This window comes from Myotis nattereri (assembly GCF_964212035.1).
Source record: "Myotis nattereri genome assembly, chromosome: 9".
In the NCBI taxonomy this organism is placed as follows: domain Eukaryota; kingdom Metazoa; phylum Chordata; class Mammalia; order Chiroptera; family Vespertilionidae; genus Myotis; species Myotis nattereri.
Window position 1 is genome coordinate 43,307,073 of NC_138084.1, and position 24,474 is coordinate 43,331,546.

Consider the following 24,474-nt stretch of genomic DNA (forward strand, 5'->3'; position numbering starts at 1 on the left):
AGGACAAACTTCACAACATGAGTCCAGGTGAATCTTTGAGGAAATTCATTAAAGCTGGGGACAGTGAAACAAGAAAGGGCTGGGGAAGTGAGCCGAGGCGGGACTGCTTTGGCTCACTAAGAAGTCAGAGAAAACCAGGAACTGGGGACAGGTTCAGGACAAACTGCTGCTGCCCATTGCTGCCCTGGTGGCAAGCCTCGTGGGGTCCCTTGGAGTTTGGGAGATGCACCTCTGTGGGGGGAGGCGGGGGAGGGGGGCCTGCTCCTGGGAGGGAGGGCGGTCGCTGATCCTTTCTCTTGAGGCTTTTATCTCTCTGTTGCAGGCAGGAATCTTAGGGGAGGTCTCAGGGGAGGGTGTCAACAGAATATCCATCAGTTTTCTAGGTGTGGTCTTCAGGGCTGTGGTCTTCACGGATGGGTCAGAGTCAGGGCAGGGGGTCCGCAGTCACTGCAGCTGGTCCTGGTGTTGCCCACCTGGTTCTGTTGCTTTTCTGGGTCTGGAGCTGAAATACAGCTGAGGCCTAGATGTTGCTTCTAAGGAGGTGGCCTTCTGTATCTGCTGGAAATTGCTCTCAGTTTGTTCAGCTCTCTGCCTCAGCTTCCCTAGTCCCCTTGTCCTGGCTCATTGGCCTGTCTGTCAGCTGCCTGAGCCCCGCACTCACTGAGGTGGGGGAAAGAGGGGTGGTTAGGGCATGAGGGGGCCTTCCTTAAGCTGGCGGGCTCCTAGGAGGAGCTGGAGAGAGGCGGTGTGGACAGTGCTGGCTCTGGAGGCCTGGGGCTGGGGTGAGGGGTACAGCCCTGAGTCCGTCCCTCCTCCTCAACCCATTTCCTACTTCCTGCATGCCATCTCCTCACCCCATCACAGCCAGGGAGGGACTGAGAGGCAGCTCCTGGCACCTCCCCAGTCACCGCTGGCTTTTCTGTCCACCCTCTGGCCCGGCCCCCGCAGGGGCCTCTGTGGCCAGGGCTTTGTGCCTGCACAGTGGCCCTCTGTGCTGAGCAGCACTCCCCCCACCCCACCCACACACACCTCCCTCCTGCCCTTCACTCGTTCTCTCTCTTTCTTTTCCTGTGTTACAAAAAAACACCAAAAACAAGGGACAGGCCTCTAATCTTGGTTTCCCTCATGGAGTCTCTGAGCAAGTCATTTTGCTTCTCTGAGCTGTAGTTTTAAGTCTGTGAAAAGGAGCTGTGCGAGAAAGCAAACTCCGGGAAAGACTTGCTCTGCTACCCAATGCTGAGAACTAAATAACAAATGACATCCATAGGGACCCCTGCCTCACTCCCATGCTGTTCACTGGACCTCCTGCCTACCTCGCCAACCTTACCTTCACCACTGCCTGGCCAGTTGGGCATCATCCTCCCAGTTGACAGCTGAGGAAAGCAAGGCCTGAGAACAGGGCTGGCTTCATGGGTGTGAGTATGGCTGGCACAGTAACACAGGGCCCCACATGTTGAAGGCCCTGCACTTGATTTAATGCTCTGCTATCCAGTCTTGAAATTCCTATCAGGTTTTGAACAAGGGACCAATATTTCCATTCTACCCTGGGTCCCACAAAGTCTGTGGCTGGCCCCGCTTATGGAGAGGTGGAGCAGAGGCTTTCTCGGGCCTGGATCAGGCTTCTTGCCTCAAGGCTGCCTCCCCTGGGTGCTGCGTTCCGGCATCTGAGAGTCAGAGCTTCCAGGCTGCATTTGGCATCAGAGGCTGGGCCCCTCCCTGGGAAACCTGAGGAGCACAGTTCCCGGTCGGTCGGCGAGGAACGCAGGATGGTTCAGGCCTCCAGAGAGCAAGCAAGACAAGGCTGTTGGAGCCGGCCCAGCCCTATGTAACTGGAACCCCATGTGGATCCAGCACCATGTCTCAGTCATCACTCCGGGAACTCACAGGGCCTTCCTTCCAAGCAGGTTGCAGGTCCAGGGCCCGGAGACCTGCCGCAGACTCATGGTGTGACTTGGGATATTAACTCCCCGTTTCTGAACGTTAGCTTTCCCATATGTAAAATGGTAGTGACAGCACCTACCTCACAGGGTTCTGATGAAGACGATGAGATACGTTGACATAATGACTAGCTCAAAGACAGTGATCAGAAAACCCAGAAATCACTAGGTAGAATTCTTAGTCTAGATATTCATGGAGGCTGACCAGGTGGCAAGGACAATGCTAGGTGCTGTGACTATGAACAGGATGGATCCTAGGCCTGTCCTCAAGGAGATCCCATTAGAGCAGCGGTTCTCAATCTGTGGGTCGCGACCCCTTTGGGGGTCGAACGACCCTTTCACAGGGGTCGCCTAAGACCATCGGAAAACACATATATATAATTGCATATTGTTTTTGTAATTCATCACTATGCTTTAATTATGTTCAATTTGTAACAATGAAATTGGGGGTCACCACAACATGAGGAACTGTATTAAAGGGTCGCAGCATTAGGAAGGTTGAGAACCACTGCATTAGAGGGAGATAGACATCAACAGTGACAACGGGGTAGTAAGTGTTGCGACAAAGGGGCACCTGATGGGGCACCTGGGCTGGGCCTTAGAGGAACGAGTTGGGGGGCCATGAAAAGGGGCCAAGGGCAGAAAAGCATGAAGGGCATTGCAGGCCGACAGAGCAGCAAGTGCCAGGCAGGAGGCCAGGGAAGGCCCAGCACTACAGCATGGCTGGCTCAGAGGCAGGAGGTGCGGGAGGTGAGGTGGGGAGGTGCGAGGGCCTGGCCTTCCGGGCTGCGGGGCTGGGTTTTATCTTGAGGATGGTGGGGCTACCAGAACTCCGAGGCAGACAATGGTTGGGAAGGGCGACAGGGACCCCACCCTGGCCTGTGAAGGAGGGCTTGGAGGTGTCATGTCCCAACTCAGCGAGGAGGGGATGCCAGGGCCCAGGCTCCACCCCCAGCAAAGATTCTCTGAGCAGGTTTTTTCAGGGGAGATGACACAAGGCGAGAGAGGGAAGACGAGAAGGCTTAAGAGAGCCAAATGCCTCCTCGGGGTTGGCGAGACAAGAAGCCTCCTAATGCATGGAGAGAAGCGATCCTGGGTTGCCCTTCTGTACCCTAATCTGCTCCTGCTAATGGGACCCTCCTTGTCCCTCCCCCCGCCCCCCCCCATCCCCCCATCGCTCCATTCGCCTGCTCCTGGGGACCATTCGGTGACTTGGCCTTCACCACTAGCCTGCCTCGGCTGCTTGGTTGTAGGGAGGCTCCCTGGATGTTAGTCTACCCTTCCAGATGGGGCCTTGTTTGGGTTCACTGTGGGGCTCACTGGGCCCCGATTTCCTGGTTGGGTCAATGGGTCTAAAATCTTTCAGCTATGAAAAGTCCTATATTTTTTCAACAAGCTCTTACCAGAAAGTATAAATAAATACAAAGATAAAAGCAAAGGTGCTCACTCAGGTTGAAGTGGGATGGGGGCTCCTCAGGCAGCCCCAAGTAAGGGGAACTCAGTGAAGGGTTCGGAGCCTGGACTTGATCTCCAAAGCCCAGATCAAGTGTCTGGGGAAGTTGTCCGGAGACAGACTTTCAGCCCCTCATTAGAAGGAGTATTAACCCTCGAACCCTGGCAGCTCAGGACAATGGAAGAAACCCTGAAAAAAGAACTTTAGATGGGCAGTGAGAAAGGGGTTATTATTACCATTTGCAGAAGAGGAAACTGAGGCTCCCAGAAGAGACTCTAACCCAGCCGTGGGCAAACTACGGCCCGCGGGCCGGACCCGGCCCGTTTGAAATGAATAAAACTAAAAAAAAAGACCGTACCCTTTTATGTAATGATGTTTACTTTGAATTTATATTAGTTCACACAAACACTCCATCCATGCTTTTGTTCCGGCCCTCCGGTCCAGTTTAAGAACCCATTGTGGCCCTCGAGTCAAAACGTTTGCCCACCCCTGCTCTAACCTGAAGTTAAGGCCGTGGGGTTCCAGGCCAAGTCCCTTTCCTCTGCTCCTCAGGCCTCACTCAGCCTCCTGTTGTGGTAGCTCAGACACTGTGTGTCTCAGGGATGCAGTTTCTTTGACTATAAAGTAACAGATGAGCCAGAGCAGGAGCAGGACTCTGGGCTCTCCACTCTCCAATCAGCTGGAGGCTGAGCAGAGTCCTGGGTCCACAATGTGGTATCGGAGGAATTTTTTTCTCTCGGCCTATATAGCAGTTACAGTAGAAATCTGAAGGGAGAAAACAGAGGGAGGTTGATTGGGCCTCCGGTGCCCAGGGAGACTTCCCCACACTGGGACCCTAAGGCCCAGGCTCGATCAATAGGGGCCACAGGGACTCCTAGTTCCCTAAAGCTGCACGGATCAGCGTGGACAATAGGAGGAGGAGGCTGGACAAGAGGCCTTTGTGTCTTCCAGGCGTAGGACTCCGAGCACTGCAGAGGCGGCTCAGCTGCCCAGGGCGGTGTGTCCATTCCACTCCTGCTCTTGGCACAGCTTCAGCCAGCACCCTTCCTGGGCGCCTCCTGGAGCCTGCAGCCGGGTGCCCGTCAGCTGATGTGGAACCCAGCAGGACCCATGGCCCCGGGGCCCTGAGCAAGCTCCTAGGCTACAGAAAGGACGACTGTGCACTTGTCCAGACCCTGACCGTCCAAAGCCCCAACGGATGGACACTTGTTGGCAGGAGGGTGAGTGTGATTGCTTCTATTTCACAGAGAAGTGGGCCCTGAGAGGGACTGGAACAGGGTCAAGGCCTCCCAGAGTTAGTGCTAAAGCTGAGCCACAACCTACTGTCCTGGCACCTAGATCAGAATGAGTGGGGGAGGGGGGGGGGGGACATTCATTACTCATTCATTCATCCAGTCGCATGCTCAGCAATTCCTGGGACCGCTGGGACCGCAGCAGGAGGAGGCATACCTGGTCCCGCCTCTCCCGGAGATCACAGTGGAGGAGAGGGTCCTTGATCCGTGGAAAGCCATCAGAGTAGGGTTAAGGGCAGAGCAGGGAGTGATGCATGTTTGGCTGGAGTAGTCTGAGAAGGCAGCTCATGGGAAGCAGCTCAAAGATGGGGGACCAAAAAGATGGGGGTGTTCAGGAAATTTCTTTATTGATTAAGGTATTACATATATGTCCTTATCCCACCATAACCACCTCCCCAACTCATGCCCTCACCCCCCTGTTGTCTGTGTCCATTAGTTAGGCTTATGTGCATGCATACAAGTCCTTTGGTTGATCTTTCTAATGACTCTGAACGAGATTAAGCAAAGGGAGCATAGAGGAGGCTCCCGCCCCCCTCTCTGGAGCTGGAGACTAGCAGGACCCTGGATGCCGGGATTCCCTCCCTGAGGCCGCGAGGAGCGCCCACCTCGCCTCCCCGGCTGGGCCTCACGCCAGGGAGGAGAGCTCTCTGTGTGGTGCTTTAAGCAGGACCGGGAGGAGAGGGCACGGGTTCCTGGCCAGGTCTCGCGGTGGGCAGCGACAGGAGCCACACACGCACTAGACAAACTTTGCAAAACTTTAGCGTCGCTGACAACCTCAGCCAGGCAGCAGGACTGTGGCCGCCCGCCCCTCCCCTCCCCACGCAGCACCCGTGGCAGATGCGTTGACCCCCTGGCCGAATCGCTCGGCGGCGTCCCTAAGCCGGTGGCTGGGTGTCAGTCAGGACGGGGCGGGGCGGTTCCAGAGTCTGTCCAGAGTCCGTTCGCCCCCGCCTGACCCAGCCGGTGCTGGAGCCACACGGGGCGGGTGGGGCCTCCCGGCACGTGGGTCCCTGCGGCAGCGGCGGCAGGACGCGGCGCGGGCACCGGGGAGCGGCGGGCACCGGGGAGCGGCGGGCACCGGGGAGCGGCGGGCACCGGGGAGCGGCGGCCGCCCAGCGGCTGGCGGACCAGCACCTGCGGAGGTGAGGGGCGGGCCGCCTGGCGGGGCCGGAGGCGGGAGCGGGAGGCGGGTGCGGCCGGGAGGCGGCGGTGCGGACGGAGCGCTGGGAACGCAGAGCCGCGCGCCTGCCTGGCCGTCCGAGTGCGGCTCGGCTGCGAGCCGGTGTGCGCGCGCTGGCGGTCGGGAGTCGAACTCTGTGTCCACTGGAGCACTGATCACGGGGAATGTGGACGGACACCCCGTGAGTGTGCGTCCTCGTATTTGGGAGCGTCTGTGTGTTGGTGAGTGAGAGCGTGCGCCCCTGCAGTGTCAATAGCTGAACTTGTAGAACGTGTGCGTGTGTGTGTGTGTGTGTGTGTGTGTGTGTGTGTACACGCGCGCTCTGGAGTGGGCGCCCGGGGGGCAGCTGGAGACCCACGAACCCGTAGAGGCCGGCTCATTCCGGGGCACTCTGGGTGGCCCGCCCCCGCCTGGGCGTCGGTAGGACTTGGGGGGGCGGGGTATGGGTGATTGGGGCAGTGGCCTGAAAGGACAGTTAAGCCGCTGTCAGGGGACTGTTAATCTGGCCGGGGGTGCTGCAGGAAGGGTCTGTCTGGGAAAAGGCAGTGCCCTCCCTCTATTCCCCAACGAGGGTGCAGGTTTGGGACCCTTGGCGCCAGACTAAGGACCAAGCCCGGCTGTGGGCTAGGGGCTAGAACTGTTCCGTTCGGTATCCGTGGGGCCACAGCCTTAGGTACCCGGTGTGTTTTGGATGTTGGCTGGGATAATGGGGAGCTTTTGAGGGCCAGGGTGAGGCCCCAGTAAAGTCTCAGTTATCTCAGTGGGTAGGAGTGGTTGGGAAGGAGATTCTTTGAGCAGACAGAGCCCACAAAAGCTCCCCGAGAATCAGAGATCTCGATTCCTATCCTGCCTTAGCCGCTGTGTGACCTGGGCAAGGCATGTTCCTACTCCGAGCCTCATGGCCTCACCTGCGAAAGGGAAATAACAACGATGGGGAACTGGAGGGCTCTTGAGGAGCTGGTGTGTGGGTCCCGTTCAGCACCAATGTCTTCTTGGACAGGATCACAGCTTGGGGGTGGGATCGGTTCCTAGACTCTAGGACAGTGATGGTGAACCCTTTGAGCTCCGCGTGTCAGCATTTTGAAAAACCCTAACTTAACTCTGGTGCCGTGTCACATATAGAAATTTTTTTATCTTTGCAACCATAGTAAAACAAAGACATATTTTTGATATTTATTTTATATATTTAAATGCCATTTAACAAAGTAACATCAACCAAAAAAATGAGTTTGCGTGTCACCTCTGGCACGCGTGTCATAGGTTCGCCATCACTGCTCTAGGACCTAGAGGGAACTTCCTGAAACCCAAATCCCAACAGTTCTCTGAGCTAAACTTCCACAGGACCCAGCCTGAACCCCTCAGCCTGGGACTCAAGGCCTCCAAGAACCGATCCTTGCCAGCCTCTCTAGCCCCCTCTCCCACCTGACTTTTCACCCGCTAGTAACTGCATGGAGTCTGCTACACATACTGGGCAGTTCCTTGCCTCTGGATCACTGTGTATGCTCAGCTCACTGCTTGAAATGCCTCCCTCCTCTCCTCTTCCTCAGTTTGGCCAGTTCAGATGTCTCCTCCTCCGGGAAGCCCTCCTTGATCCCCCAGTTAGTTTAGGTTCTTCTGGGATCTTGCAGTCCCAGTGCTGACAGCCCTGCTCTCACTTGGACTATCATGGCCTCTGTCTGTCTCCTTTCCAATCCCCAGGTCTGAGGCCTCCTGGAGGGCAGGAACGGGGCTTATTTCTGTGTTGCCAGCACCCTGCACAGGGCTGAACTGAACGGAGAAAGCAACAGCAGCGCCTATCCTCTGCCCTGGCCCCAGCTTCCCCAATGAAGGCCTTCTACAGTGGAGCTCTATGTCAGTACAAAGAAGGGGAAACCAGAACTAGGTCGTCAGAGTGGGTGGCACAGGATATCAGAACGGTGTGTCCTGGGGCACTACTGGGCCCAGAGTAAACGGGCTGAAAACTTGGATTTCATCTGAAGGCTATAGGGAGCCATGGAAGGTTTATGAGCAGGAGAGATTCGTGTTCAGAGCACATTTCAGAAAGCTCTCTGGCTGCAGGGTGGAGAATGGATTGAGTAGTGCTAAGTGCATGGAGGTCAGGGCATTTGAGATATTGATACCGGAATCATCCAGGCATTGTTTCAGCTATGAGCCCTTACCCCCTTGTTTAAACACTTCCCTGACCCCTCAGATGCTTCTGCTGAGGAATTTGAGGACACTTAGGACTTTCCCTCCCCCTTAGGGAGCCAGGGGACCAGTGAGTGATTGATCACATCCCAGCTCTGCCCCCAACTTGCCGGGTGACCTTGGGGCAATTCCTACCTCGCCAGTCTCTAAAAGGAGGCTAGAACCGGTAAGGCCCTGTGCTGAGAATTTGTGCGTGGGGAGGCCCTGGCATGGACAGCTTGTCACTCTTCTCTCTTTCCTGCCTTGGGCTGTCTTGAGGTCTGGCCAAATGGGTTGGAGGATCATAGTGGGAGATCCTCATAAATGGCTGCCAATGATCCTTACCTCTTCAAATGCTAGGGTGCTGTGAGGATTCTTAAGATAGTGGTCAAGAAAGGGCTTTGTAAGCTGCAATGCACAGGGAAGAAGTGTGATACTCACAGACTGAAAGGCATCTTGAAGACAATAACAGAAAATAGGTGCAATAGCAAGGGATCACGTTAACTGTTTGGGGAATTTTAACTGTTGACTGCCCTCCTCTGCCGGTGCCACCTCTGCTCACTAGGACTAGCTTATAAATGTCCCTCCACCACCCCTGTTAGGGAGGAATTACTATCTCCATTTTGCAAATGAGCAAATAGGGGCTCAGGAAACAAGGTCACAACACCAAGGTAAAAGCTGGGCTCCTGCCTACCTGCCCCAGCTTAGATCTCCCCATTCAAGACAGAAGCCCCATCTAGATGCAGCCCGGCCCTCCGGCTTTCAGGCTGAAGGAAGTTTGAATCATGCCCTGAAAACCTGTCTTCAGGTCGTGCTGCGGCCTGATTACCCAGTTGCTGATAATCTAATGCCCATTCAGGCCTGCCCTCAGGACTAGGGAAGCCTTGTTGATCTGGTGAGAGGAGATAGAGGTGCCCCTAATGAAATCGTTCCTCTCCCTGAACTGCCTTCTGTGGACCTGTCTAGCGTGCCCGTTGGCCGACATCTTCTTCTTGGGCTGCCTTTGTGATCTCAGGCCTGGCCTCCCAGCCATTCAGGCCTGACGGTAGGGAGGCCGGTGTGGGGGCCCATCCTGACCTCTGTACTCATCCGAGAGATCAGTTGCAGGACTTGGCCAGGCCAGGCCTGCTTTCCCTCTATGTCCACATCATGCCACACAGGTTGGGCTAAAAGAGATGCCAGTAGGTGTTTGGGAAATGAATGACCAGGTGAAAGTGGGCGTATAGTGGAAGAGGAGGGCCTTGCTCCATGGAGAGCTACAGTTGGTTCCTGAGCAGAGGAGTTCCTCCACTCCCTCGCCTCAGCATATCTTAGCCCTGAGTCATTTCTGCTTCAGGATGAATAACTAGAGTTCCTGCTGTGAGAGTGGGCAGCCTGGGCCCTTTTGGGCAACTACTTCCTCCTCGGCCCTCTATCCTGGTACCCTGTCACTGTTACTGTATTGACAATGACACTGCCTGGGCCCTGGAGCATGGGAGAAGGGCCTCCCTCAGACTTCTTGGGGCCCACATGACCCTCCCCTCTCCCCCTGTGTTGGGGGAGTCTCCCCCCTCCTAACCACCTTCCATGTGGCACTATCTCTACAAAAGTCAACTCAGACCATGTCCTTCCCTGCTTAAGCCCTGCCATGGCTTCCCATTGTCCTCAGGATAGAGGCCAAGTTCTTCAGCCTGGCATTCCATGTGAGTCCTGCAGCCCTCCCCCTCACACATACACATTCTGTGCCACCTGTCCCTCCAGCCTCACATGACCCCTGGCTTTAGGCAAACAGTCCACACTATCACACCACTGAGTCTTTGTACCTGCTCTTCCTTCTGCCTTCAATGCTCTCCTATGTCTATATCCACCTAACAAACTCCTAATCATCTATCAGGACCCAGCTCAAATCACCCCTCCTCTGGGAAGCTCTTCCTGGCCACCTTACCAGGCTCATTAGGGGTTCTATGAGCTCCATGGCCCCTGGGCTTCCTTTGGTCATGACTTGATCACCCAAGTAGACTTGATCCATGTCTGTGGCTTTCTTCCCATTCAGACTGGAGCTCTTCAAGGGCTTGACTGAGTCTGATCTGAGTCTGGATTTGTAGGGTCCCTCTGAGGTCAGGCCCATGTGGGCATTGGCAGGTGTTTGCTGAGACTTTGGCTCCTGGGAAAATGACTTATGATTATGTTGTTCTGAGGGTCCAGACTGCTGCGGTTCTGAGAATCTCAAGAGAAACAAGTAACAGAATTAAAGAAACATTTAGCATTTACTCCAAGAACCAGAGACTCTTGCAATTGGACTGTAAGTACCAATGAACCCAGAATCCTGGAAGCACTCAGAATGAGACAGTCTCAGGATCACAGACTCACTTGTATCCTATTCTACAGCTTTGTCCCTTTTTCTTCTTTGGGTCCTCCATTCTCCCTTTTTCCTTCCAATCTGGACTCTTTCTGCTTCTCTTCATACCTGATCACAGCCCTTTCCAGGAACTTTCCCTGACTGTCCTGACCACGGCCCCTCTGCTGGATCACCTAGGAGGGCCCCCTGCTGAGAAGTGTTTCAGTGTCTCTGCCATGACAGGAGATGCAGCCCTCACAGCAGGACAGAGCATGACTTGTTAGCCACGTGGGTCACCCACCTGTCATTTCTCGTGAGCTGTCTTGTGTAGTGGTGACTGTCCCCAATTGACCACTGAAGAACACAAGACTCAGAGAGGGAAAACAATTTGACCGAGATTGACAGCATGGGCAGTTCCAAGCTGGAGCCTGCACCCAGGGTTCTTGCCGCTTGAGTCTGGCTGGAGGCATCTGGATTGTGATAGGTTGATGTGAAGTCCAGGGCCTTGTGGTTCTGAACTAGTTCAGCTTAGCAGTGCATCTCTATAGCCTGTGCTGGGTGGGGCTGGTCTGGACCGTGCCAGGCCAGGGGTAGTAGGACAGGTAGTTTGGAGTCCTGCCCTGGGGTGAGGGTGGAGGTGCTCAACTCCACACTGAAAATACTAGAATTAGCACACCAGACCTTGAGGAAGGCCCTTACTCTTAAGGAGTCTCAGTTACCTGATCTGAGGTGGGAGGACCAGACAGGCTGATCTGAGACCCACACACTCAGAGGCTCTGAGCTCAAACCCAACATGTGGCTCCCACAGCCAAGATTCTAAGGGCTCCCAAGAGGGTGAGTGCCTCCAGGGGGGCTGCAGAGCACAAGGGCTTCCTGGAGAGGCTGCAGAGGTTTTACTTTGCAACTGCACCTGTCGATAACATCTGAGGTTACCCCCTCAGCTACTTCCCCAGGTGAGTCCAGTGCTTCTGGTGTAGAAAGCACTCCAGGCAAGGCTGGGGCCCACTGGTCTTCAGCTCTGTGGGTGAGATTTGGGAGGGGACAGAGAATGACTTCCAAGATGCTCCCTGTCTTTTAACCCAGCCTTGTCCTCTCTTCTCCCCTCAATCCACAGAGATGACTAACAGTTCCCCAAACATACTGTGTGATCTATTGCCCTGGTTTTTGCTCATTCTGCTTTTCTTCTCTCTTCGCTCACCTGACCCCTTCCAAAATACAGGTCAGGCGTCCTCTCCTCCAGGAAGCCTTCCTTGACCACCTCCCCATTCCCATTAGGGGTCCTCTTATCTGGTTTAGCCCTGTTGCCTCTGCTTTCTTCAGCCCCGATCTCCCTGAGTTGTCATTACCTATTTCTGGGTCTTCTCCCATGTGCTACCTACCCCTTCTTCGCCAACCTTGACAGTGACCCACCTTAGAATCCCAAGAGCCTTATACAGGGACAGGCATCAACGTGACAACCTCTGTAAAAGGGTGAGTGAGTGAAGAAATGTGGTGGGATCAAGTTCCTGCTGGGGGGCCCTGAGGGTGGCCTTCAGTGTGGGAAACTTGATCTGTGACCTTGCTACTGTGCCCCAAATTCCTGTGGGTTTCCTGCCCCTCTTGTCTTCCTAAGATACTGTCCTTAGATGGCAAGGGATTGAGACTTCAGTTGTGGAGAGGAGACTTGTCCAGGTCCCACAGCTGAGAATGACAGAACTGGGATTTTCCACCTGCCTGGGGCCCTCCCCTGTCCCTCAGTGATATTCCAGGCCCAGGTCTTCTGCTTCCCTTCACAGCAGAAGCAGGCAGCAGAGGTTTCCCGAGTGGTGATGGGTCACAATCCCCTTCCAGTCTGGACAGGGCCAGCTAGGTGGGTGGGCGAGCGGGTACATTCCACAGCCACCCTAGTGGAAGAGCTGGAATGTCTTCTAACCACCCTGGAAATTCCTCAGCTGGCCTGGGAACTGCCTAGCCCTTCCTCCCGGCCTTGGGTGCACTGGCCTGGGACCCAGGGTGGGTAGAGGCAGAGCCAAGTCAGTGGGGCAGGTATTCTGCATGTTTGGCTTGGCACTTTCTGGCCTTAGTTATTGTGAGATGGGTACAAAAACCATCATGGCTGCTTCACACCTAGAAAGTGCCAGGAAGAGTAGATCCTGGGCCCTGCATGTAGGGCATTCCCTGTGGTGGAGAACCGACCAGGAAAGCAGAGCCATGGGGCTCACTGAGGGCTAGTCAGGGAGCTTCCTGGAGGGGAGAACCTAGGCCTTGGAGGGAAGGAGGTGGTGGTCAGGGGCACAGCTCCTCAAGTCAGACAGACCAGGCTGCTCTGCCATTTGCTAGCTTTGTGACCTTGGAAAGGTTGTTCTGCTTCTCTAAGCTCCTCTGGATTAAATGAGAAGGGATCTGTGAAGCCACCAAAGATGGAACTTGGCAGAGAAAGCACTCCTCTCTGGTTATATTACTGTTAGAAGTTAAGGGATGTGTTCCTGAGCAAAGATAGACCATGAGACTGCTTCTGCTGTGCTTGGCACAGGAAGATGAGGGCGGAGGCAGAGAGGGTGGGCTGTCTGGAGCAGCGTTCGCGAACCTTTTGGACCTCACGGACCACCAGTGGTCTGCAGACCACCAGTTGGCGACCACTGGTCTGGAGGGTTGGCAGGGCCTGGAGTGTCAGGCTCAGGCGCTTGGGCATAGTCAGGGTAATAGGGAGCCATGGAAGGGTCCTGAGCTCCACAGTATATGGTCAGGTTCATGTTTTAAGAAGACCTGTGACTGCCGTACAAAAGATGGCCAGGAGGGCAGGAGCAGAGGCAAGGGAACCAGAGAGCGGGTTGGTACAATGTGGAGGAGAAATGCAGGCCTAAGGCCACGAGGTGGGGGAAATGCCATCCCTGAGTCACTGTACTGGTTGAACTGACAGGAGCTGGTGAGTGATGGTTTTCACATGGGTGGGACAGAGAGAGGTTGTCAAGGGCATATTAGAGGTTTGAAGCCTGGAAAGATGGATGGTGGAGACCCTTCTCAGAAATCGGAGGGTGGCTTTGAGAAAGAGTTGTTCTCCGCCTGAGTCTGTTGCGTGAAGGCCTCGCCTGAGAAGACAGGGTGTGACCCTGGGCGGAGTCGGGTGAAAAGGTGAAGTTCTTTCATCTTGTCACTAGACTCCAGAGCAGATTGACACATAGCTACCTGCCCACTGGCCCAGGTCAGCCTGGGATCCTGGGGCAGGGCCCACTAGGAACACAGTGCCCAGGGTTATTTCCCAGTGCCTTTGCTCCCGTCCTATTCCTGCAGCCTCCCATCTCCTCTCTCCACTTTCCGCCACGCTCGTGCTGCACCCCAGCCTGGGGACCTGGCCTCGGCTATCTCGAGCCCCACTTCCCCATTGTGGAGACATGAAAGCGACAGAAAAGGGATGTTCTTTCCCCCCTGTGATGTGTCTGAGATTCTGATGGATGCTGGGACCTGTCCACACAGACGGTCTACTAGGTAACCACACCCTCACTGCAGCCCTGTGCCTGGTGTGTGTGAGGGGCTCCCAGGCAAGACAAAAACCAGGGCCAGAGCCCAGAAGGCCTGGCTTCTGATCTTGCCTGCGTCGCCGACTTACTGTGAGGCCTTGAGTCTCCATGTCTTCTGTCAAATGGGAGTTTGGCACACTGATTTCTAAAGGCTATTTCAGGCTCTGACTAGGACTGTGTGTGTGCACTTCGTGTCCATCTCAGTGTGATTGTATACATCTCTGTGTAGCTGTGTATCTAGGTGTGTCCATGCCTGTGAATGTCCATGTGTGTTTACAACACCTAGGGAGGAATGATTAGAGGGAAAAGGGATATTCCAGATAGAGACTCAGCTTGAGCAAAACTGCGTTGCTGAAGTACTGTCAAGTGTATACCGGGCAAGGAGGGTATTGACTGTTTCCAAAATCAAGGAAAGGGGCTTCAGAGGCTCAGCTCAGCTCTGAAGGACACGGGGAGACCTTCTCTGGCAGAGCCACCTTCCTGTGAAAGGGGGCTCCTGGGGAAGGAGCCTGGGAACAGCCATGCCTGGAGCCTGTAAGCTGAGAGTGGATGGCTGGTGGGTAGAGGAGACCCCTACTGGGACCAGCACACCAGGTCACCTCTCTGCCTCTTTCAGGCCAAGGTTGGAGCAGAGCAGGTGGCCCCTGGAGGGCTTGGCCTGGCTGGCTTCCCATGATCCAGAGCCCACACTGTCTCCACCTCCCTGTGTCTCAGGAGCCCACAACACTGCCTACCCTGAGAAATGCTGGAAGCTGGGTGCGGCCCCAGGCGGGGGACCTGTTTTTCCTGTTTCCTGCAGAGTTCCCTGCAGCCCTGTCCAAGCCTGTGCATTCATGAGTGAGGAACCTGAGCGGGCACTGAGCATCCTGACAGCAAGAGCAGGGGCCGGTCAGGTACGAACGTGCGAGGGCGGGGTCCACTGGCGTTTGGGGCAGGTGTGTGCATGTGTGTGTATACACTGAACCGGGGGTAGATCAAAGGGATCCCTGCCTGCTCCCTCATCCCAGGCTGTGATAAATGCAGGCTTTGGAGCCAGAAGAGCCCTGGGTATTAAGCCCAATTTTTCCAGTTCCTGGCAGTGTGACCTTGAACAAAGAGCTCAGTGGCAGTATCTGCTGAGGAATGAGGGCGGGGAATAAAACTGAGATGCTGGTGGAGGCTGCTCATCCCAGGCTTGACCTTTACAAAGTGAGGGGATGGGGCTCCGGGGTCAGGAGCTCCTGACCCGGGCGGGCCTAGGATCTGAGCCAGAGGTGGATGAAATAGAAGAATGTGGTTAGCTCAGACGCTGACCCAGCTCCAGAATATCTGGGTCCAGTTACCCTCCCTCTGTCCAGAGAAGGGCAGGGCCTTCTCTGCACCTCTTGAAAGAGAGACAGTCCAGGAACCTTAGGTGGGCTGGGCCCCAGGAGAGCTGGGTTGACTCCTCGCCACCCAGGGTCAGCAGCCAAGAAATCTTTAAGTGACATTGTCCTCTGGGGGGCTCTCAGAGGAATAAGGGAAAGGAGAGTCATCCTCCTCTGGGCTCCCATAGCCTTTTGTGCTTTAATCATTCATTCATTCATTATCTCATTCATGTTATATACCTGCTTTAACACGTTAAGCCCCATGTCAGTCATCGGTGACTGACACTATACTTTCTGTCCGGAAGACAAAACAGGCTGGGCGCTTAACGTGTTAAATCAGGCCTCTTGCTGGGTAGGGACAGAGAAAAGAATCAGATAGTCCCAGTCCTCTGGGAGTACCTGGAATGTGTTGCGGTAGAAGGTGGATGGACAAATTACTAACAGGCTATGAGGAATGCCTGGGGGTAGTGTTAGGAGGACAGCTTCAGAGATGGGGTGACATTTGAAAAGAACCTTGAGGGATGGGCAGGATGGAGTGCAATGTGGGTGGGTTTCCAGACAGAAAGAACAGCACGCACAAAGGCAAGGAAGCCTGGTAGGGCACTTGCACGGCTCATAGCACCCTCCAGACTAGGAGCTCTTCAGGGCAGGGCCAGCCAGAACTGGACACGGAGGGACTGGTGAGTGGTGTTAGACAAAGTTAGGCAGAAGCCAGTCCCAAGAGAGCAGGGAGTGAGGCCCCAAGGGCACCGGAGTTCAGAAAAGGCTGAAGACAGGGCTGGGGACTTGGCTATCTCCGTAAGCAAAGGCTGGGGAGGCAGGAAAGGTGTAATCACAGGCTGGTGAACCAGCCTGCGGAGGGAGGGGGTGGGCAGAGTCAGTCTGGATGGGGGCCATGGCAATGGAATCCCCAGCTGTCCTGGGAGGGAGGAGGCCGGGATATCTTAGAGCAGGTGGAAAAGGCAGCTCCCTAGGTTCACTGGAAACTTAAGGAAGTCTCCACCCCTCTCATTAGTGTCAGAGATTCCACCACAGTGATTAGCAAGAGCATTGTGCAGAGCAATGGGATGTTGGCCCGACTCTGAGGAGACACCTGCCTTGGGGCTGGAGCTAAAGCAGCAGTGCAGAGGTGGGACGGGGTGTCCTGGAGGGACCACTCTCCCTACCTCCAGTGGGAAGAGGACCTCATGAGGGAGGTTTTATGGCCGCAGTTCTCCAAGGCCAGGGAATTCGGCCCATGAGAGGTCTGAGTCTCAGGAGGGCAGGAAATGCTGGATGTCACTGAGTTTCTGTGGCAGGGCTGGACACCCCAAGCTGGTGGCCCTTCTACAGGCCCTCAGCCTCATGCTTGGGCCTCCGCACTCCTCCTGCAGCTTCTGCGAGCCAGCAACTCCCAGCCCATCTCCCAAAGTGTCAGATCTGATGGCCCCAGCCTTCACCCATGCCCATATCCCACCATACCCCTTCAGGGCTCCCCACACTTACAATGTCTGACACTGAATCCCTCCTCTCCCCTCTCCTGCTCCTCCTCCCAACCCCTGAGCCGGGCCTCTTGACTGCCTCTCTCTCCTGCCCAGCTCCATCCAGACTTCCTCTGGGCCAGTCTCTCCAGGCTTCCTCCCAAAAAGCTCTCAGATCTCTCCCCTCAGAGGTCCCAGGCCTGGCCCTAGCTTCGGGCTCATCAGCACTCCCCTGGCCCATCACACTCACCTGCCTTCAGTCAAGACCTGTTGCTCCTCCACCAGTGGCCTGAGAGAGCATCCCAAAGATTTCAAGAAAAGGCCACATCCGAGCTGATAAGCCTTGAAGCTCATAACATCACAGCATACCTACTGTGTGCCAAGCATTGCTCCAAACATTTTATGCCGATTACTCACTTAATCCTCACAGGGGTTCCAATAATCACCCCATTTTATAGAAGTGGAATTAGGAGGTCTGACTCCAGAGGCCAGGTTCTTTGTTATCACTGGGGCTTGCTGCTCTGAAGGATAAAGAGTTGCAATTTCAACAGGTAGATATGGAAGGTGTGAGTGGATTCCTGGTTGAAGGAGCAACATGAACTAAGGCTGAGAGAGGAGAAGTGTTGGGCACATTCAGGAAATTGTAGGTCACAGAGGATGGTTGGGGCTGGTGAGGCTGGCAGAGGCTTTCTCCTGACAGCAGGCAGGAGCCATGGAGGGCTTCAAGCAGGGGAATGACTTTGTCTTTTACAAAGACCCCTCTGGATTGGGGAGGACTGAGGCTGGAGGCAGAGAGATTGATGCAGTGGCTCCAACGGCAAGGTGGAGGCGACAGTGGGCTGCTTGGAGCAGGGGTGGGAGGCAGGAAATGCTCTAATGCCAGGTCCTGAGTCCAGGCCCCAGGCAAGAGGGATCCCTGCAGTTTAGCCCTTCCAGAGCCCCTCCATCCCTGCTCCCTCTCAACTTGGTACCACAAAGGCTTCTCCCTGCCTCCTCACCCTGGATCTGCTCTGGCCCCTCAGGAAGAAACCTATGACCATGGGAGGGAGGTCACCAGTATAGGCTCCCTTCCTCCTGGTTGCACCTTTGCTGACAACAGGAGACAGGAAAGCTCTGGGGTGGGGGGTAGTGGAGTATTGGGAAATAAGGGAAACTGAGGCACCTATGTGTCCCTCAGCCCCCCTAACCTCAACATCAAGGGCCTTGAACTGCTGCTGAGAGGCCAGGCTGGGCATGAAGCTTAGGGTCTAAAGGAGTGGAAATCGCTGGCCTGACAGAATCCCCAAGTCCCAGCCTCTCAGGACCCAAGTTTCCAACATGAAGGGAATTGGACAGCCCCAGATTATCAGGGTAGGAAGGACTCACACACAATCTGCCCTCTGTGTCCTCCCAGACACACCCCCACACGCAGGACACGAGCCTTCCTGAAGACTCTGCTTGCACAACCCCATAGCAGAGAGTTCACTATCTCCCTCTGATAGCACCTTCAGATTCCTGGATAGGAATTGTAGCCTGTGACCTTGGTCAAATACCTTGAATGATTTGTGTCTCAGTCTCTTTATTGGCTCCCAGAAGCATGTTGTAAGGACGGAATGAGGTGACATTTATAAAGCACATAGAGTAATATGGTTTGAAAAAGTCAGCCCCCTCTGCCCATCCACTGTTAGAAAATCATTCTTTTTAAAAAATACGTTTTTATTGATTTTTAGAGAGAGGAAGGGAGAGGGAAAGAGAGATAGAAACATCAGTGATGAGAGAGGATCATCAATCAGCTGCCTCCTGCGCACCCCCTGCTGGGGATCAAGCCCACAATCTGGGCATGTGCCCTGACCAGGAATTGAGCGAGTGACCTCTTGGTTCATGGATTGATGCTCAACCACTGAGCCACACTGGCTGGGCTAGAAAGTTATTCTTTGTGTTTGTCCCAAACTATCCACCAGGGACTCCTGCTAGGATTTCCAGCCTGCCTTCTGGTACCTTTGGGCACATCATTACCTTCCATTCTGGGATATCTGTCTCCTACCTCCCAGATGAGTGAGAGATCTTATTGGTCACATGGGAGAGGAGGAAGGTGCATACCTTGTTCTCCAGGTGCTCACTGGGCAGTCAGGCCCTGTGGGTGTGTTATATACCCACTAGGGACAAGGTAGGGGAACCTCAAGATAGTGATAGTGGGGAAGGAAAGCTGGGTAAGCCTGGAGGAAGCTGAATTTGACTCACAAAGGAAGTCCCCAAACTTCCCATCCCCACCCCAGACTTCTCTGGAATCTTCAGGAGGTTCACTGTCCCATCTGGTAGACTCACACTCCAGAGAGCAGCTTGCAGATGCAGAAAGTGCCAGAACATGAAAGTATCTAAAAAATATTTGCTGAGAGAATGAATGAGTGACTGAAGAGGAAGACCCTTGGAAATACTTCCTCAATACCAAAATACCAGGCACCGGGCCAGAACCTCCCTAGGGAGCCAAAGAATAAGCTAAAGGAAAGAATGTTCTGATGCCCCCAGGAAGGTATGGGCTGCCCATTGGCCAGAAACGCTTCAGAAGGCAGGGGGCACTGGGTGTGAGGTGGAGCCCATAGGCCTCAAAGGCCCCTGTCCATGAATCTGAAATTATGCCCTCTGGAATCCTCCGATTCTAGAGTTCAGAATCCCAGATCTAGAATGCTGTGCTCCTGAGGTTCTAGAATAGAGTTGCCAAACTTTGTTTTTGTAAAAGGCCAGATGGTAAGGATTTTAGATTTTGCAGAACAGATGGTCTTTGTCGAAACTGTTCAGTTCTTTGTAAACAGATGGATATGCTGTATTCCAATAAAGCTTTATTGAGCTGGATTTGACCTTTAGTGTGTAGTTTGCCTACATCTGTTCTCAAGTTGTAGAATTGTATGATCCTGATATTTATGGATCTCATGCATTCTCATGCATTTTTGAGGTTCTGGGCCCTCTGGGAGGTTCCAGGGTTCTGAGGTTCTGGGCCCTCTGGGAGGTTCCAGGGTTCTGAGATTCTGGGTCCTCTGGGAGGTTCCAGGGTTCTGAGGTTCTGGGCCCTCTGGGAGGTTCCAGGGTTCTGAGGTTCTGGGTCCAGGAAGCCAGGTCAGAAGGCCTTGAACGTGGTTGGGCAGATCTTAACCAAAGGAATCTGCTTAATACTTGAGGTCCCTCGTATCCCTGGTCAGGTGGGTGTGTCAGGCCTCTTCGATGAGCCCTGGACAAAACCCTGATGGCTGTTCTCCCCACCCCGCCCCCTTTCCTTCAGGGCAATGGCCGCAGGCGCGGGCCTCTGGAACGGCACCAGCAATGACACGTGGTATGGGGATGAGCTGGGCTACAAGTGCCGCTTCAACGAGGACTTCAAGTACGTGCTGCTGCCCGTGTCCTACGGCGTGGTGTGCGTGCTCGGGCTGTGTCTGAACGTCGCCGTGCTCTACATCTTCCTCTGCCGCCTCAAGACATGGAACGCCTCCACCACCTACATGTTCCACCTGGCGGTGTCCGACGCGCTGTACGCGGCCTCCCTGCCGCTGCTGGTCTATTACTACGCCCGCGGCGACCACTGGCCCTTCAGCACGGTGCTCTGCAAGCTGGTGCGGTTCCTCTTCTACACCAACCTTTACTGCAGCATCCTCTTCCTCACCTGCATCAGCGTGCACCGCTGCCTGGGGGTCCTGCGCCCGCTGCGCTCGCTGCGCTGGGGCCGGGCGCGCTACGCCCGGCGGGTGGCGGCCGCCGTGTGGGTGCTGGTGCTGGCCTGCCAAGCGCCCGTGCTCTATTTCGTCACCACCAGCACACGCGGCAACCGCATCACCTGCCACGACACCTCGGCCCCTAGTCTCTTCGGCCACTTCTTGGTCTACATCTCAGTCATGCTGGGCCTGCTCTTCGTGGTGCCCTTCGCCACCATCCTGGTCTGCTACGTGCTCATGGCGCGGCGGCTGCTCAAGCCGGCCTACGGCACCGCGGGCGGCCTGCCGCGCGCCAAGCGCAAGTCCGTGCGCACCATCGCCGTGGTCCTGGCGGTTTTCGCCCTCTGCTTCCTGCCTTTCCACGTCACCCGAACCCTCTACTACTCCTTCCGCTCGCTGGACCTCAGCTGCCACACCCTCAACGCCATCAACATGGCTTACAAGATCACCCGGCCGCTGGCCAGTGCCAACAGTTGCCTTGACCCCGTGCTCTACTTCCTGGCTGGGCAGAGGCTTGTGCGCTTTGCCCGGGACTCCAAGCCACCCACGAATCCCACTCCTACTGCCCAGGCTAGCCGCAGGCTGGACCTGCGCAAGTTTCATAGAACTGACCCCAAGACAGAAGACGGGTCGGCCAGCAGTGAGAACTCCAGCAGGCAGTCCCCGTTGGCTGGTGGTGGGAACACTAAAGACATCAGGCTATAAGGCCTAAACCCCTCCGGCCTGTGCAAGCTTGTATCGGGGACTCTGTAGGGGCTATGACTTGCTCAAATGAGGTGGTCTCCCCAGATATGGATCATCATGACTCATGCTGGATGGTCAAGGGAGCCATGACCCCACACTCTGTCACTCAGCAGGGGCTCCAGACATTGTGGTCCAGCAAGCTCAACAGTACCCCACAGCCCCATCACCATTTGTATGTGTCAATTGGGGAATAAGGTTTCAAGAACGAAAGGGTTCCGGGCCTGACTCACCCACAAAAATAGGTGGCCGTGCCTGCCAAGGGACCTAGGCTAGAGCCCTGCTGAACCAAGTCAAATAGAGAAACAGGGCAAGAGAGGCAAGTGACTTACCAACGTCACACAGAGGCTCTGGGCCTGAGCTACCTGGGAGGGTGGGGTCCCAGGCTGACTAGAGGACCCTGGTTGCAGCCAGTGCTGAGCCAGAGCTTCCCACAGGGGAACTGGGGCAGGTCTGGGTGCCACAGTGGACTAAGCAATGAGAAGTACCCGCAGCCCAAGAGATGAACATCTGGAAACTGATTCATAAACCCATCCGGAGGCTCCCATGGGCTGGGAGCCAGTTTGAGGCTGTTACTCATACTAAAAGTGTTGTTGTCTGCTGCGCTTGTGCCCTATTGTGTGGTTGGAGGATGGGGATGCAGCCTGAGAAGCTCTCACCAAGCACACTAGGCTTCTTTCTCCAACCTGTTCTCATCAGCCACCTGCCTTCCCACTAGCTGCCTCCGTGGTGGTCTCATATCAGGTGTCCCCTCTATAGACCCCAGGTCAGCCCCACCTTCAAGCTAACTGGCTTTTGTACCGAGCTCTGCTGGCCCAGAGAGGAGTCAGGTGGGGTCCCAGTCCTTGGGATCCCCCGGTTTAGGACTTAATGGCAATCATGTACTGGTAAATGTTAAAACATTTTACTGACCCTCCAGGTGGGTGAGGGGAACCCCTTATTTGTAGCATTGCCAATTGCCGTGCTGCAAACACCCCTACAATGGCCAATTTCAGGCTACCAATATAATGTCAACCTTCTGCAGAATTCCTGAGAATTTAACAATTGGCTCTTGCAAACAGTACAGATGGTTCCAACACATCACTGGACAATGTTGAATGGTTGGGGCTGTGGACTCCCAAGCTATAGTTTCTGGGGAAAGCAGTTCATTGGAAACATCCAAGTGCAGGGTGCATCCTGGGCAAAGACATGGGGCCAGGAGAGCAGGGTGTGCAGGAACTGGAAGCAGGCTGGGCAGCTGGTGCCCAAGCTAAAAGCAGGAATGAGGTGGGGGCTGGGTCACAAGGAGGTCAAGTCAGGGCTCCCTCCTTGACCTGATCATGTGGTTCCCTTAGCACTGAGAAGTGTGGGAGAGACTCACTTCTCTTCTATCCAGTCCTCTGCCTTCGTGGAAAATCCAGCTACATGGCAAAATGGTCGGTATTCCGGTTGAGTCAGGGCTTAGTGTGGGGGAGATGGATCTCACCTGTGACAGGTTCTGGGTCCAGCCAGGACCACTCTAGAGATTTGTGGAGCTCAGCTGGACAGGGACCACAAGCCTTTGGGCAGGGACGGGGCAAAACTGACCGGCCTCACAGTTAACCTCAAGGATAAGGGCTCCCTCCCTCCCTAAGGGCCCACTCTACTTGAGATAAGGCTCTTTCCTCGTCTCACTTTCCCAGCCTCCTATGACTTCTCCACCCTTCCCACTCCACCTTGGCAAAAAGGGGCACCCCCAAAGGTTGCTCTATTTAGAGACTAGCTTCTCAGCTCCTCATGTGACAGGGACCCATCACAAGCCATGACCCAAATGATTACTCTGCATGATACAATGTGGGTGACCTGCCCAGAATAGAGTTAAAGGCTTACCTCCCACATTCTAGGTCTTATACTTCTGTTAATGTAACCCGAGTCCCTAAGAACTTTTTTCGTGATGACCTCTTTCAGGTTGTCTTTGCACCTTTCCTGTAGGTTTGAGTCTGTCTTTTTCCTACTGGCTGCTGTTGAGGCTGAAACCCACCCCAGTGTATAGGGACACCCTACCCAGGTAAGATGCTATGCTGGCCAGGAGTATAAATGTTGGGCTCTGACTCCCTTAGCCCTTCTTAGATCCAGAATCAGGGGTTCTATATCATGATTTTGGGGACTCTTGAGAGTACATCAGTGGTTGGGGGTGGGACTGTGGACACCGTGGGCCCAAGATCCCTTAGTCCCCATTCTTTTCATATCTTGCCCAACAACCCCTCCAGCAGCTTCCCTGGAGACCCCAAAAACCCAGGACACCACAGCACATGGAGACAACACTATGGCCGAGCCCCATGAAGTCTTCCTTCACCCAGCTACCTGCAGATTTCTAAGGACACAGGACCTATGGGACACAGGGTGGCTGACTCACCCCCTAATCTGTGGCAGAGAGTGGGGAATGGAGACCCTAAGGAACCCAGGGACAGGCCCAGGGTCCCACCTCTGGACCCCAGTTGGACTGCCTGGCCCCCTTGGTGTGGACATCTGGCCTGCAGCTCAGTGCCCAGGCCACCCGCCCGGTGGGTGAGGTTCCTGATCCTGTTGCCTTGTGCTATTTTCAGCTCAAGCAAGATCAGGATTTTCCACTCCCAGCCCCAGACCATTGTCCAGCAGTGACATGGGGGGACATGCCTGCTCTCAAAATACCTCCTCTTACTCCTGGGCCTCCCTGCCCCTCCTCACCTTCCCACCTCCTCACCCTGACATCACTTCCTGAGGCTGTTGACTCCTGAAGGCCACTGTGAAAGGGCACAGCCCCCTGACAGGGAGGGACCCCAGGGATTATCCAGCCCAGCTGCAGACTCAAGGCCAGAGAGAGGCGGGGCCTTGCCCAAGATCACTCACGAGGTCAGATGGCGCCTGGACATATGCCGAGGGCTCAGGCTGGCCCTGCTGCCCTGCTTCCTTTACTGCAGGTTGGTGCCTTAGTGGGAATCCTGCTGTCACCTCTGCCCCGAGTGGACAGAGCTGCAGCTGAGGCCAGGGACAGGGGCAGGGGGTTGGGGTAAGAGTGGGGTGGGGGAAGTAAATGCCTGCTGACTTGCCGGCAGCAGCTGTTCTCAAGGAGCTCCCTGCAACCCGGGCAGGGACCCTGCACAGAGGGGTCTCTGCCCTGGATAGCAGGTATCCCAGGGCCCAGGAGGGAGGGGGAGTCCCAGAGACATTACCACTCTCACCCTGCAAGGCTAGGAGAGGCCCTGAACAACATACTCCCCAGACACAATTTGCTCCGGTCTAGGCCCCTTGTCAAGGCAGATTTGAGCTGATCTGTTCCGAATCAGGTGCACGAGGAAGGGAACTCATGTACAAATCCATGCCCCAGGCACCATGCCAGACCCTATCACATCCATTTGATGTCACTGTTTCTTCACTACAACCGTGTGAAATAGACAGCAGAGGAGG

General features: G+C 55.1%; 1 protein-coding gene across 2 annotated transcripts; it reads left to right on the top strand.

The window, feature by feature from the left end:
• Nucleotides 1–4,161: 4,161 nt before the first annotated feature.
• Nucleotides 4,162–21,672, top strand: P2RY2 (purinergic receptor P2Y2). Of its 2 annotated transcripts, none has more exons than XM_081100216.1 (3): nt 4,162–4,610; nt 14,557–14,735; nt 19,902–21,672. In XM_081100216.1, the coding sequence occupies exon 3, from the start codon at nt 19,906–19,908 to the stop codon at nt 21,031–21,033; it is 1,128 nt and encodes a 375-aa protein (XP_080956342.1). In that variant the 5' UTR covers nt 4,162–4,610; nt 14,557–14,735; nt 19,902–19,905; the 3' UTR covers nt 21,034–21,672. The 2 variants fall into 2 exon arrangements, with proteins under 2 accessions (XP_080956342.1, XP_080956341.1); XM_081100215.1 differs by having other exon boundaries at nt 4,401–4,610; nt 14,459–14,735.
• The last annotated feature ends 2,802 nt before the right edge of the window (nt 21,673–24,474 follow it).

Excerpts from the sequence above, each read along its gene's own strand:
- P2RY2 (XM_081100216.1), top strand. The coding sequence starts at position 19,906 with ATGGCCGCAGGCGCGGGCCTCTGGAACGGCACCAGCAATGACACGTGG.